The sequence below is a fragment of the Anastrepha obliqua genome, chromosome 4 (genome assembly GCF_027943255.1).
Source record: "Anastrepha obliqua isolate idAnaObli1 chromosome 4, idAnaObli1_1.0, whole genome shotgun sequence".
Taxonomy (NCBI): domain Eukaryota; kingdom Metazoa; phylum Arthropoda; class Insecta; order Diptera; family Tephritidae; genus Anastrepha; species Anastrepha obliqua.
In genome coordinates, this window is record NC_072895.1 from 103,531,097 (window position 1) to 103,546,150 (window position 15,054).

The 15,054-nt window shown below is 39.0% G+C and overlaps 1 protein-coding gene across 3 annotated transcripts; it reads left to right on the forward strand.

Moving 5' to 3' along the window:
- The first annotated feature begins 1,680 nt into the window (after positions 1-1,680).
- Positions 1,681-10,013, forward strand: LOC129246032 (spondin-1). Of its 3 annotated transcripts, none has more exons than XM_054884539.1 (8): positions 1,681-1,749; positions 4,216-4,507; positions 4,570-4,961; positions 5,031-5,237; positions 7,543-7,797; positions 7,918-8,089; positions 8,156-8,520; positions 8,575-10,013. In XM_054884539.1, exons 2-8 carry the CDS (start codon positions 4,339-4,341, stop codon positions 9,718-9,720), a joined length of 2,706 nt encoding a protein of 901 aa, XP_054740514.1. In that variant the 5' UTR covers positions 1,681-1,749; positions 4,216-4,338; the 3' UTR covers positions 9,721-10,013. The 3 variants fall into 3 exon arrangements, with proteins under 3 accessions (XP_054740514.1, XP_054740513.1, XP_054740515.1); XM_054884538.1 differs by having other exon boundaries at positions 1,733-1,908; XM_054884540.1 differs by having other exon boundaries at positions 1,733-1,908; positions 8,599-10,013.
- Positions 10,014-15,054: the final 5,041 nt, after the last annotated feature.

Below are 15,054 nucleotides of genomic sequence, written 5' to 3' on the forward strand. Positions count from 1 at the left end.
TCCGAGGGAGCCAAGTCTGGAGAATGGTGGGAATGTGAAATGATTTGGAACCCTATTTTTATTAATTTTGTGAACACAACTCAGACGAGGTGCATTGTAGTGATGGAAAAGTAAAATTACCCGAATTTCTCGATTCAAACAAATGTCAAACACTAAGAAATACCAGTATATGGTATACCCCAATCTGGCTGAAACTTGATGTGTGTTCTTCTACTCAATTCTGATCTTTGTTGTCAAGTAGTGGCTATAATTGGCAATAATAAAGCTGTTCAGAGCTTAATCGAATATTTTGAGGTTGAGTCCCAGAGGAGGCTCTTGAAATGTACGAGGTAAAAGTATTGCGAAAGATTTTGGAATCCTTACACGTTGGCGATAGTGAATATAGCAGACGATGGAGCAATGAGCTGTATGAGCTTTACGGCGACATAGACTTAGTGGCTTCAGATGTTTCAGACAGGGTGACTAGCTGATGTTGGGAAAGATCGTGCGAGGCGCAGAACTTAATCACTCCGACGTAATATAAGAGCGTACAATTGCTGCCGCGCTGTTAGTTCTCCCTTTTTCAAACTGGATAGAGAAAGAAAGCGAATAGGTCTGGTGGTGAACGAGGACAAAATGAAGTGCGCTCTTACGTCAAACAAACAGTCGGCGCACTCGCGTGTCGGCACCCAAGTCACTGTTGACAGTTATGATTTCGAATACACCGAAGATAAAATTCAATGGAGAATCGCTCTTACCAACAACTGTTACTTTAGACTTAGTAGTAGTAAAATCCTCTCTCGACAAACAAAAATAGCACTTTATAGGACTCTCATTATTCCCATCCTACTGAATGGCGCAGAAGCTTGGCCGATGACAATTTCCGATGAGGGGTACCTTTGCACGATGGACGAAATAAACATAGTGCAGCGAGTGAAGATCCAGCGGTTTTGCGGGCTGGGTCATGTCCTATGAAGTGGATATAAACGATCCAGCTCTGAAAGTATTCGATGTGGTGCCTGCTAGTGCTAGGCGAAGAAGAGGAACGCTTCCCTTGCGTTGGAAAGATCTGGTAGAGAAGGACTTGGATTCACTTGGTGTGTTCAACTAGCGCCGGTTAGCACGAGAAGAGCTTTGTTAAACTCAGCCAAGCTCGCTTTAGTGGTTATCGCGCCTATAAAGAAGAGAGATACCAGAAAAGTTAATTTTGTTATTTAATAGCCTCACCTAGTACCTTTTATATTTCTATTCTTTTCACATCAAATAGCACGTCTTCCATTTATACTTAGTTTAAGCTGGATTTAATTGTAGGTAGAAGTGAACACCCTTAAATAGAGAGCAGCACTTAGTGCCTCATAGTAAATGTAAACAAAGCGAAAGCTCACACTTACCAAACGCTCGTCTATTCTCTGCTATTACATCCAACATTGAAAAAGAGAGACTCAGTGCATTGGTCTGCAGTCTATAAAAGGTGCAGAGAGATGGCAATTGGACATTATGATGAGCAAGGGTAGATGTACAGTATTTGCAATTCTACAGCGCTTTGAGGTGAATTCATTCATTCATTGGCCTAACCGAGCGTAAATGCCTTGTTGTTGGTGCTGTTGTAGCTACTGCTACTGCTGCTAAACGGCTGCCTCACACTTTATGAAAGGGGGGAGGGATAAGTTGAGCGTGTAATTCATATGAGCAGCATGTCGAGCCACAGACACCAACAGGCGTGCATTAGCCAATTGATAGTGCAATAGCACCTTAGTTGCGGTTCAACTGGTGAGCGAACAAGTTGGAAAAGGCGCAAAAGGGCACAAGTGCTAGAGTGAAACATAAAAGTGTGACGAGGAAATTTATTTTCTTTAATTAATTTTTTTTTTTTGGAATAAAAATATCAACATTAATTAGCTTTTAGTAATATTTGGTGAAAATTAAAAGGTAAAATTGTGATCGGAAATAGTGAAAATTGTTTCTTTAGGGTTTTACGAGTTTTTGCCGCCCGGAAGCCGTACAAGTGTTAGGGTGCGTGAAAAGTGTGCTTAGATCGCGACTTTTCCGTGTTACAAAAAAAAACCAAACTATGTAGCTGCACTATAAATTAAATTGAATCACTTTTAATCAATTCTGATGTGCTAACAAACAGGCGTCAACATGTACTTGCATACATACATACTTACGCAAATATGCATGTATACGTACATAATATACATACATAGATTAGTTCCAGAACTATTTTTGAAAAAATATTATTATTACTAAATGAGAATTAGCAATCAAAAGGAAATGCAGTAGTGATGAAATTTTGAAAAAAGCAAAAACCTCCACGTGGATGAACTAAAAGTATTATTGGCGTATTTTTAAGTAATTTTATACACACCAACTAGATGCTTCTGGAAATATTAAAACTTTGAAATTTGTACAACTGCAAATGGCTTTACAATTAATTGATAGTATTAAATTAGCGTCGCAACCGTTGATGAGGAATAAAGGGCCATCCACTTTTACGCTTCATTGAACTCTCTCAACGCAGAAGGAAATTCAGTGCATACGAAATTGTTTCTATTAAATCAGCGCGAAAATTTTCTGATTCGCCAAGGAGTAGCATTGAACTAACAAAGTCCCAAAGCTGGCAAGCAGGTTGGACTACGTTTCTCCAAAACCCGCCTTCCTTGCAGGCATTCAAATTGAGATCAAAGTTCTTAGGGTGATAACGGCTAATTGGAAATATGTTCAAGCTGGCAGCTTGTACTGGGATCCGCAACAGAGTTGAGGACCTGAGGCAAGACTTGAGGTATCGTGTCCATGCATATAAGCCCCACTAGTTTTTTCACTTCCGCTAGTTGAGATGAAGGCTAGAGTAGGCTCTAGCAATAGATTGACTAATCTGTATACCTGTAGAGTATCGCGCTCACTTTGGCCAACACTTTTTGGACGAAGAACACAAAACTTGCTGAGGCAGTGCAGATTCGAACCACCAAATAACGATTTATGTAGGAGCTGTAGAAATGACTCAGCACGCAGGCGCTTTGAAGAAAGCGCTTCGGATTTCTAGAAATCACTTCTTCGAAGATCTGAATAGTTTAGAGACCATCTTGGATTCCCCAAAAGTTCGGGACATTTCGAGATATTTTGGGTTAGATAAAGGTAGTTTTGCCTGTACGCAGTAATGAGTCTTTATCGACACTGAGTGAACTCTTTTTAAGAAGAGCTCGCCTGGCCTAGGTAGGTGGGAGAAATGGTTGAAGTACCACTCTGGTTCTACTCCAGTAGCACTAAAGTGCCGTTTTAACACCATTATGAAACCTCCAACAGGCAGACATCTACAGCCAGCCAGAGCTGTTAATGTAATGGAAAGAATTGATCGAATTTAGGTTGGCGCACTGCCTCAGGCTGTCGAAGAAAGGATCACCCAGTGACCTCAATCGTTTAGCTGGCAAACCCGGACAATTACAGAGAAAGTGCTCATCAGTGTCCCCACAGTTTCTGCAATGTGGGTTAAATGCTAAACTTAGCTTTTCCGCGTGTGTGCCGATCGTCCAATGACCGGTAAACACATCTACGAATTTCGAAATTGAATAGCGTGGAGTTCTCAGAACTTTCTCAGTCCTCCGTCCATTTTACTGGGGCCAAAGGGTTTTCGAAATAGCGCATGAAGAAATGGAGCTCCATAATTTTTGCGCTTTCCTGCGAAATAAATTGTGCAAGTTGCTTGGCAACTCTTTTTTTTTTTTGCCTTCCACGTTAAAGCAGATGCTTGGTTTGAGTCTAACAAATTTGTGGGCAACACATTGTTATTATTAATTCAATGATATCTTCGTAAATTCTATCGTTGCATAAGCTAATGAATCCATCAGAGCGGATTTCTCTTGAACACTTCATGAAGTGTGGTTTCTATTCGTCGTGAAATGGCTTTAAGTTTCATTTGCCCTAGTTGAGACAATAATTATTTTCATTTTAATTTGAAGGCATTGGTTGACTGTTCGTTTTAATGGCAATTCCAGGAAAACTCGTTCTAATTAGTAATAATAAATACCCTTTCTTCTTACCCCTCTATTAGCGAATACTGTTCCCGACACTGGAGCTGTGTTGCTCAGTTTCCGAACTATTAATTTTTAGAAGTTCCGTCTTTGAAAGGAGGAGTATTTTTTGAAATTCTGAAATAGTTACTTCTAGCAAAAAGCTTGCAACGGGTTACCCTTTATATGTATGCATGCACATTCCTAATGCCACAACTCATTGTTTCAGGCTTGCAACCCAATAAATACACATTACAGAACGACTATCCAACAGCCGAGTATTAATAGAAAGTCTTTGGTAAGCAAAACGAATCCCGTTACGTCTCAGCTGCGAACAGTGTGGAGCAACAAAATGAATTGGTTGGCTTTGATCATTTCCATTTCGGCGACAATTAATATAGCGCTCGCCTGTAGTCGCATACCACCCGGCGCGACGACCGCCAAATCACGAGTGGACGATAATTACATGGTGTCGATAGCCGGAAATCCGCAAACATACATTCCGGGACAGAAATACAATGGTATGAAAAAATATGCATATGTTTGCGGAATAACAGTACTTACTTTTCCAAATTTTGTACAGTCTCACTCGTCGCCTACAATGATCTGTCTTTTATCAGTTTCATATTGGCATTGGAGAGCGCCAATGAAGCTGACGAACAAGCGGACTTTGGTACACTTGGCTATTTCGAGATCATCGATTTAACAGAGACACGTTTCAGTCCACGTTGTCCAAATCTTGTGGAGAACACAAATACGAATATGAAGACACACGTGGAAGTGATCTGGGTAGCACCGGCAACCACGGGAAATGGTTGCGTTCTTATCAAAGCCACGGTGACGCAGCATCGTGATGTCTGGTTCATGGATGATGGTTTTTTGACAAAACGCATTTGTGAGGAGGAGGTTGATGATGTGGATACACAACCGAGTATTGTGAATCCCTGCTGTGCATGTGACGAGGCAAAATATGAGGCAAGGCTGTTGCCTTAGGAGTTATTAGTTAAGACCTAATTTAGTGTTTTTATTTTTACTACGTTTTAGCTCACTTTCGAGGGAAAGTGGTCGCGACATACACATCCCAAAGACTTCCCGGCAAACAGTTGGCGCACCAGATTTAGTGACATTATTGGCGCCTCACACACCCTTGATTATCGCTTTTGGACTTATGGTGAGTTGGCGAGTCAAGGTCTGCGCGAGGTGGCCGAGCATGGATCTACGAGAACATTGGAAAGTGAGCTGAAAGATCAGGTAAGAAAGTTGGGCTAAGGGAAGAGGAGGAGCCGCAAGTTTGGTATATATTTCTCTGCCATTCGTCTTTAAGTCCTACCATCGCACAGTGGTCCGACCAGAAGGCGTTGGCGGACAAAATTCAAAAACTCATTTAATTAAGCTGAAAATATATATTTAGGGGTTTTAAGGATCAGTGATGACGAAACTGACCTTAGTTTTAGCAAATTTTAAATTCATTGAATACTATAAATACATTTTTACTTCCGTAATTAGCTGGTGAGTTCATTTTTACATTTTTCACGACCCCAGAGAGTACCACGTGGAGGTTTACGGTAAGGTTATTCTCTCCTCATTTTTGTTTTTAGATTTTTTTTATTTTTTATTTTTTTTTTAATTTTTTTTTTTAATTTTTTAATTTTTTTTATTTTTAATTTTTAATCTTTTTTTTATTTTTAATTTTTAAATTTTTTTTTGTTTTAGTTTTTAAATTTTTTTGGATATTTAGTTGTTTTTTTGTTTTTCATTTTTAATTTTTTTTATGATTCAGAATCCTCTTGTATCTTGTAATTCTAACTTCTTTGACTCAAAACTTTTTTTTTCTGAAGAACGCAAAAAAATATGGTAAATAACTCCTTTTTTTCAAAACTATACGTCATTTTGATTTTATTATTACAAGCAATTCTGAGATGTTCGTTTATATTCTAATCGGTTTATGCCCGTTCCTCCAGTGACTGATAAAAATGTTATATTATTATATAATATATAATTTTATTGTATATAGTGTTATATATACATATATCATATTAATATTGTAATAATATTAAAAAAAATTTTTGTTTTTTTAATAAAATTTTTTTTTTTTAGTTGTCTCTTAAGGGGTTACGCCACTCTAGCTACTGTAAAAAAGCAGTTTTTTAAGGATTTTTTTTACATTGAAAGAAAGGTGCCAGGAAAAAACTTTTTAAGTATATTATTAAGCATGTATTTAAGTGTAATTACAAATATTTTTATTGAAAAATATTACAAAATGGCGCCTTTGGAGTGAATCTCTGAACGCGCCCTGCGAAAAAGGCACTTCACGGCAAGCAGTACAACTGACGTAAATGTCCACCTAAACCAAATTAAAAACATTCTTCTCAATCGACGTGAGTATAGCTGTAGAAATACGTACGGGATTTTAGAAATATTGAAATTTGTGTATTTTGCAGATGTTTGAAGTCAAAAGTAGAATTTTTCGTCTAAAATGGAACCGTTAATTGTCTATAAAAATTTTTCTAATTAATTAATAAAAAAATCCGTACGTATTTCAGTGCGGAATAATGTTCTAAAGATCCTTGTACAATTACAAGTGAAAATATTAAAAATTGTTTGTGTTATGCTGCTTGCCGTTTTGAAAAATCACGTTTTGAGATAAACACGCTTTAAATTTGAATAGTCGGTTCAGAGACGTCAGAGGCGCTCGCGCAAAAGTGCGAAATATTAGAGATAAACATTTTTTTCACGCATAGGACTTTTTGTTTTATATTCTAAAGAGTTTAAAGCATCTTTTAAGCAAAAAAAAAAAAATTCGATATTTTGAAAATCCTAGAGTGGCCTAACCCCTTAATGCTGATGGGGTCTGTGATGTCTTTTTCTGTCTTTTACACAAAATTGGATAAGCCATATGTAACGTTTTGCCTGTGAGTAAATGCACAAAAGCTACATTATTTTTAATTTGCGCAACTTTGCGAAACAGGTTTCAGTTTGAGATCATAGCTGAAATATGTGGCTACATCACTCAGGTTGATTTCAAGTGGACCGGTGTGGACCACTCGAAAAAATGATCTTTAAAAAAAAAATTTTCGAAAAATTTTGAAATTTCAAAAAAAAAAAATTGGATTTTGTACCACAACTTAAGAGAATTATTACTGTTTCCGTTAATATATTCAATTAACTTCTTTTTTTTTTCAATATTTGGTTAACAATCAAATGGTAATATTTATTTGCAGACATGAAAATGAAACTCTTGTATGAAGTACGATTTGCATACAATTTCATGTTTAAAGTCAAAAAACTACAATGAACAATTTTTTAAATTAAGTAATATTTTCGGGAAATCTGCCTTGAATATTTAAGAAAACATCTGCATTATCAAATTTTTATTTCAAAAATGTTGAAAAATTGAATTTTGTCTGGCCGCCGGACCACTGTGCATCGGTTTTAAATAAATAAAATTTGGAAAATAATGCCAAAACTAATATATGCTAACCATTCATGCATTTTTCTTCACGTAATTTCAACTAGTCTTTTACTGGCTTCTAATTAACCATATTTTTATTCACAGAGTGACCAAATAAGAACAATCATTAAAGCGCGTGGCATCTCCTACCCCAACGTGACTGGTAAAACTTTCGCCGTCTTCCGGGTGGATTCTAAACATCATTTGATTTCTCTGGTATCTATGATTGATCCTTCACCTGATTGGATTGTGGGCATTTCAGCCTTAGAACTTTGTTTGCCCAATTGTACATGGATCGAGAACAAAGTACACAATCTTTATCCATGGGATGCGGGTACGGATAACGGGCCTTCCTATATGGTAATCTAAACATGAGTTTTACGTTTCGTTAAACTTCAGAATTCGGGTCACGCTTCCAATTTGTTTCGAATTCGAAATAACTGTTATTATTGGTCCCTGCAATAAACCGCTTACTTTCAGTCTGCCGATCAGCCACAAGTGCCTCCTGATGTTATCAGACGCATAAAATCAAATTTTCCAAACGATCCACGCTCGCCATTCTACGATCCCTCCGGTGCGCCTATGAAACCGCTAGCTACATTGCACATAAATCGACGCAGGTTGTATGAGAAGACTTGCGAGAATGCAGAAGGTGAGTTCAAACTTAAATTTTGCTCTATTATAATTTGGAACTAAACACATCGGTTTATCCAAATAGGTAAAGAGCCTCCTGAGTGCGCCACCTTCCCTTGGAGTCATTGGAGTGATTGTAGTCCTAAGTGCGGTTCAGGTACGCAACATCGTACACGAGAGTACAAACAGCCGGCGGTAGCGCGTCGTTCCAAATGCCATAATACTTTGCGTGAAGAGCAGCCCTGCAATGGGCAGCGTTGTGGACCCGAAAGGGAAGATAATGCAGAAGAAGATGAAAATGCAAATGAACATGAAGGTAGTACGCAAGAAGTTCCCGAGTGTGCAATATCTGAATGGAGCGGTTGGTCTACATGTTCTGCGACCTGTGGTTCGGGCGTTATAATACGCTCGCGACATTACCTAAATCCCAGAGCGAAGAAGAAATGTCAGGTAAGCGAATAGTAGTTAGAAACCAAAAATTACTAAAGTCTCGAGTCCAAATAGAAAGTAAGTAAGCGGCGGTTGCAGGAAACCCGCAAATGCGAAGGTCCCGAATGTGGTGGTGATTTGGCAAATGGTGCCGGAGGTGAGGGAGGTACTGAAGGTGACGAAACGGCAGGTGAAGAGGAGAATGCCGTGGAAAATGAGCTGAGCGATGGCACAAGCGCATTCCATCCAGACAACAATAATGGATTCCGTCTGTTCCAGAGCTACAGTCAGAAACGCGAGGACTACATACCACCAGAATGCGGCTATTCACAATGGTCCGACTTCTCACCATGCATCGGACCCTGCGGAAGTACTGGCTATCGCCAAAGACAACGCAAAATATGGAACAACGATGAAGTTTATGGTGTTAAGAATCCGAAATCGGATGGTAGTGATCCGTGTCGTCATATTAAGCGAGAAGAGATGGTAAATTGCACAAATCCCGCATGCGACACCATCGTACCACACTACTGTTTTGCCAGCCTTAAGATAAGTCCGTGCCGTGATGGCGATGTAACTAACTACTGGTATTACGACTATCCCACCGACCAGTGCGCCATATTTTGGGCCGATAAGTGCGACAAGAATCATAATAAATTTCTCTCGAAGGAGGCTTGTGAGGACACCTGTCGTCGTCCACGTCAAAAGTTAGATTTACAAAGCGAAAGTTTACGCATGGAGCACCAACCAGTCGATTGCGCCGTCTCCGAATGGGAACCGCGCCCGTGCAATGTGACCTGTGGTGAGGGCATGCAGATAAACACGCGGCGTGTGCTACGACGCGCAAAATACGGCGGCAAGCCTTGTCCCAAACATTTGGTACGATTGGAGAAATGCTATCAAAGCTGCGATGAGGTGTACACCATTAGTGGTGGATTGGGTGGCAGTACTGGTGACGGAAGCGATTTCGATATGCCATTTCGCAATCGAGGCAGCTATGTGAGCGCACGACAGATGGTGAAGAAAGACGATTGTCGCTACTCAGAGTGGTCGGCTTGGACGCCTTGCACAGCCAGCTGCGGCGACAATTCGATGCGACAGAAGACACGAACATTACTCAACACGGAATTGAGCTACAAGTGTAAGGATCGCGTACGCGTGGAGAAATGCATCGTGATGCCATGTCTGCTGGAGAGCAACGATCAGGATAGTCAATGGTGAAATGGCTAGTGAGAAGTGAGTTTTAAAAAACGGGAATGAGCTGAGACAAAAATTTAAATAATTTTACCATACATTATTTATTGTTCGCATGTAATAGTTTAGGAAAATTTATGTATTGAAAATAACCATTGTCTAAATGAAACTTGGAAACTTTCTAAATAAGGTACATATTTGTTTGTATTCAAATTATAATACTTATGTATGTATGTGTATAACGAAATACTCGGTTACATAGAGAATCACACAAATCGAATATTTATCTAACCAACTAATAAAAATTGTAGATCAAATAATTGGTATTTCATTTGACGAATGATCTTTGCTTGGAATTTAACACCTCTCAGACATTCTTCTGAGTAAATATATATATAATTGGGTGTTTGGCCGAGCTCCTCCTCCTATTTGTAGCGTGCGTCTTGATGTTGTTCCATAAATGGCGGGACCTACAGTTTTAAGCCGAATGGGCTTACTACCTTCTGAGTAAGTAAGGTAGTTATCCCGCTTGGATCAAATTACAACCGACGGTTACCATTTGATCTAGAGATACCCCCATTTTAAATCAAACTATTTGTTTCGCTTTTAAAACTTGTATAATTATAATTATAACTGGTATGGAGAACATCTTCTATGCTACCATTCCCATGTAAAGACACTCAATTAAGCAAGCTAATAGGAACGGACCATATTATTTTGACGCCCTCAGATATTTCGCCGACAAAAAGTGCCTTCAACTTGCCAATTCCTTTACATCAAACAAAAAAATCCGCACACAATCGTCGTGAGGGACAACGGAAGCTCAGGAGATTGGAAACTAGGCCTTTTCGGCTCCCAGCCAGTGATGGTAAATGATTTTTTGAAAAATCCCTACACAGCCCAAAAAAATTCCCTACTTTTCCCTACGCTTACAAAATATTTTCCCTACACAATTCCCTACGTTTTTTATCCTGCGTTTACAATATAATGAGTTTTATTTTTTCAGAATCCGGCACGGTTTCTTTCAAGAGTGGGATTAAATGGTTCACCATTTGTAGCGCGACATTATGCTCAGCGAAGAAATGCGAAGTCTTAATTCGAAATTTCTGGAACCATTTGGTTTACTCGATTTAAAAAAAAATCTGTTTATTTTGGGTGTCTTTTTTATTACCTTCATATTTTTTTGGTGCATTTCTGATTCGGCGCGCTTCTGAAAATCAGACTTGCCGCAGTTCAAAACTTTGTCGCACGCAGCGCATTTGCATTTGAATGGATCGTTCGCCGCAGCTTCCAACCAGCCACTAAAATTGTCGTCGTCGAGCCTCTTGGTATTGAATTTTTGTTTCTGATACTTGTATTGTTTTTTCTGGTATTCCTCCGAAGAGTCAATTTATATGCATTTTAAATTTAAAAAAAAGCTAAAACTAAATTAATTGCAAACTTATTTCAAAAGTGAAAAGCACCAGAAAACTAACAATTTTCGCGCGAAGAAAAAATCGCGTTAGAGTTAACGAAGAAAAAAACGGCAATGTTGCCGTATTAACGCTTTTAAAAGTATTCTGCCATTAAGAAAACAAGTCTGCATGAAACCTTACCGCGGATTTTTATTTTAAATGAACTTTTCTAATTTTGCCCGCTATTTTACATTTTTTCTGTCCTTCCTGAAAATTCCTTACATTTACAGAATTTAACAAAATCTGTCCTTCTTTTCCCTACACCCACATTTTTCGACATAAATCCCTACATGTAGAGAATTTTCCCTACATTTACCATCACTGCTCCCAGCTACGAAAAATCGAAGACTGGTAACCCATCCTTTCTGGCGAACTGCGTGCTGCGAGCTGTGTAGCAGTTAGAAGCCGAAGAAATGCTTCAATCTCCCAATATAAACCTTATTTCCTTTCTCTCGATAACTTTGCCGCTGAAGCTCAATGGGTTGTTGCGTGACTACCATTCAGAAATGCGCGTATTCGAATCGGCGTGCATGAAATATCAAATGATAGAAAAGGTTTTTGTAATAGCGGTCGCCCCTCTTTAGGTAAAGGCAAATCTCCGAGTGAATTTCTGTCACGCAAAGTCTCCTAATAAAAAAAACCATTTGCCGTTTAGTGTTGGTTTAAAACTGTAGGTGCTGTATTTGTGGGACAACATCAAGACGCACGTCACACATATGGTAGAAGAAGGTGATCGATCGAACACCCAAAAAACGGTTTAAGCCCCAATTATATATTGCTCACTCAAAAAAGTATCTTATAAACTATTCTCAAAGAAATTGTTAGAAAAATTTTGAGTACCACATTGAATTCTTTAGAATAGTTGGTCTTGGATGCCTTTAATGATACTGACACTCAAAACATAATCCCTGCTATCTCTGCAGGTCAGTCAGAGAAAGAAAACGCAGCCCTTAAACGACAACATCCCTGAAATGAAATTACGTGATTGTAAAAAATAAAAACATATTTGAAAATTGTAGTAGCGGTTGTGTATTAACACTCGTAGACTTAAGAAAATGTTGTCCAATAAAAATTTCGCCTCTATTTACTATCACCAGACTCGACTTGTGCCATTCGCAAGCAGGCATGAATCGGAACTTTGCTAGCGCAATGTCTACGCTACGTACGCCCATCACTTGAGGAAAGTAAATGTTTATACTCGTAGCCATTAATTGAATTTTTACGAGCGCTCAATTGAAAATAAGCGCCGCAAAATAATTTCCAACACAAAGCTGAGCGTCAGAATTAAGACAGGAGCGGACTAAGAGTAAACATTTCTTTCGGAGGCTTAAATAAAAAAAATGTATTAAGAAATTTCGGTAGTAGAACGAAATCTATGAATCTAAGTAGAGTAAAAGTCGAACGGGTTTTTGAAAATATTATATTCCACCTCTCTGCTTCAAAAACCCTTCTACGTGCAATAAGTGTTAGGAGTGATATTAACTTTGAGCGCCCGAGCATCCGCTGGCCAACATACGGTTTAATAGTAATATACAACCTATTCCTCCGTATTGGTTCTTGCCAGGCCTCCATTACAGGGCACAGCTTAATCAGAACGCACGCAAGCGAGTGAATTTTCGACACAAGTCTCTCTGAAGCTCGGAAGACGAGGTGGTCGAAGCTGAGCATTAGCTGAACTACGGTCTCACATTGTCTAATAGGCAACTTGACTATTTTAAGAAATATTTCTTTGAATGTCTAGCGGACTTATGCCCAAGGGACACTCGAAATTTTGAGCATTTCATTTACAAAACTCAGTTATTTCATCACATGGAAAGTGAAAAGGCGCTGGTCACTGTGGCATCACAATGTGCTGTATAACCTAAGGATGTCTCTTTGCACCTTGCGTAACCTAACCTTGATGAAAATCTCTCCATACCATCTCGACCATTTCTTTTTTAGATCCTTGGATTTTAATATCCCCTCGGTTTTTATTTTCTTCGAAAGGAAAATTAGGATAACATAAACGTGGAAGAAAATAGATAGAAAAAAGTTGTACGTAAGGAAAACTCTACATTTACGTCAACTCAACAGCTGATTGTCAAATTCGCCACATTCCGAGTGGCTCTACCTCAAAATATGCAACCTTCTGTATTCTTTCAACCAAATCTTAAGGTCATTTTTAAAGAAATTGCGCAGGGTACTCCAAGTTCTTTACATGATTATGATGTAAGTGCTCCTTGCAAGATTGTAAGAAGTATTCTGCATTCCGTCTGGAATAGTATGAGTCCGAAGCACTAACGCTATTTAACAACCGTGAGTTTGTCAAGTGAGTTCCATCATACAATTTTATAACTAACTAGTGGAGTCAATAGAGGATATACAGGAGGAATCTCCGTTAGCTGGGAACTCTTTTGCAGCATTGCAAAGTAAACGTTCCCTTCGTTATCCCTTCTTCAATTTTCGTACTCTTATAGTAAATTTTACCAAACCTAACAACTTCTAAAACTTCAACCACATAAAGAATTACCATTTTTATTTTGTCTGACATTTTGTTCTCATTCAAATTTTTGAGATCTTAGACACTAGATTAGATTAGATTAGATTTGTGGGGGTTGGTCAATGTCCAAGTACTCAGTAAGGAGGCCATTGTACTACACCCAGATAGAAAGAATAGAGAGATAGGAAAAATAAAATGTGGGTGATAAGAGGGAAAAAATATTTTCAGGTCACTCTTCCACAAATCTCTTGGATTCATCGATGAATCTTAAGTGATCCGGAAGAGTATGAACTTTATCCATACTCAGTGCATCGCAACTCAATATCCTAAGTCTGAATCTGGAAAACGCCGGACAGCTACAGAGAAAATGCTCTGCATTGTTGTCATCCTCAACACAGGGTAGGCATATCGGACTGTTGACGACCCCCATGGCAGTCATATGCTGACCACAGGCGTTGTGCCCTGTGATTACACCCACCAGTACTAGCAGGCCCTTTCTGCTGAGTTTTAGGAGAAAGGTCGCTATTTTCCTGTTTGGTTCTTTCACAAAGCACTTGACTACTATGCACGAGTTCAACCCAGACCAACGTCCCTTAGAGGCAGACCTCAAGATGTCATCAATACAAAGTTGAATCGATGCAGAATTGACACCTAGAAAGGGTTCAGGGCCTAGTGGCGTACTTGCAGAGCCTTCATTAGCCAGTTTATCAGCTTACGCGTTCCCTGTAATACTCGTACCACAATATCCAGGCACCCAAATAAGACTACCTTTGTAGTGTTTTGCAGCACTGTTTAGTTTTGTCTTACATTCACCGACTAACTTCGAAGAGCAGTGTAGGTTAGGAAGGGCCTTCAGTGCAGCTGACGGTCACTACAAATTCCAGTACTGCTACTCCGCCACTTTTTTCTCAATTAGCCCGTATGCGATGTTCAAGATAGCATAGACTTCCGTAAGGAATATCGCGGCTATCTGTCCAGTGGCATAGGAGTACTTAGTGTTTTCGTCTAGGTACCATCCAGATCCGCTACCATAACTGGTTTTGGATCCGTCGGTGTAGAAAGTGTGCTGATATCCCGTTAATAGGTTCTCTGGACTTAACCATTGATCTCTATCTGGGATCAAAACATCATATTTCCTACCAAAGCTAACGAAAGGCATCCGATTGTCCACTGACATCGAGAACAGTGTGCACCGCTCCGACAACTGGTGGTATATCTGAGAGTGGCCAGTGCTCTTAGACACTAATAGCCATAATATAACGGTGGTACTTATAGTAAATTTTCGCTAAATCCGCAGCTTCTCGGAACTAGTTCGCATAAATTAGACACACAGATTTTTCAATTTCATTTCATCGAGGATTTTGTCATTTTAAGTTTAAATATAAACTGAAACTATCAAAATGGCATGGTTGTATAATTTAATAGATG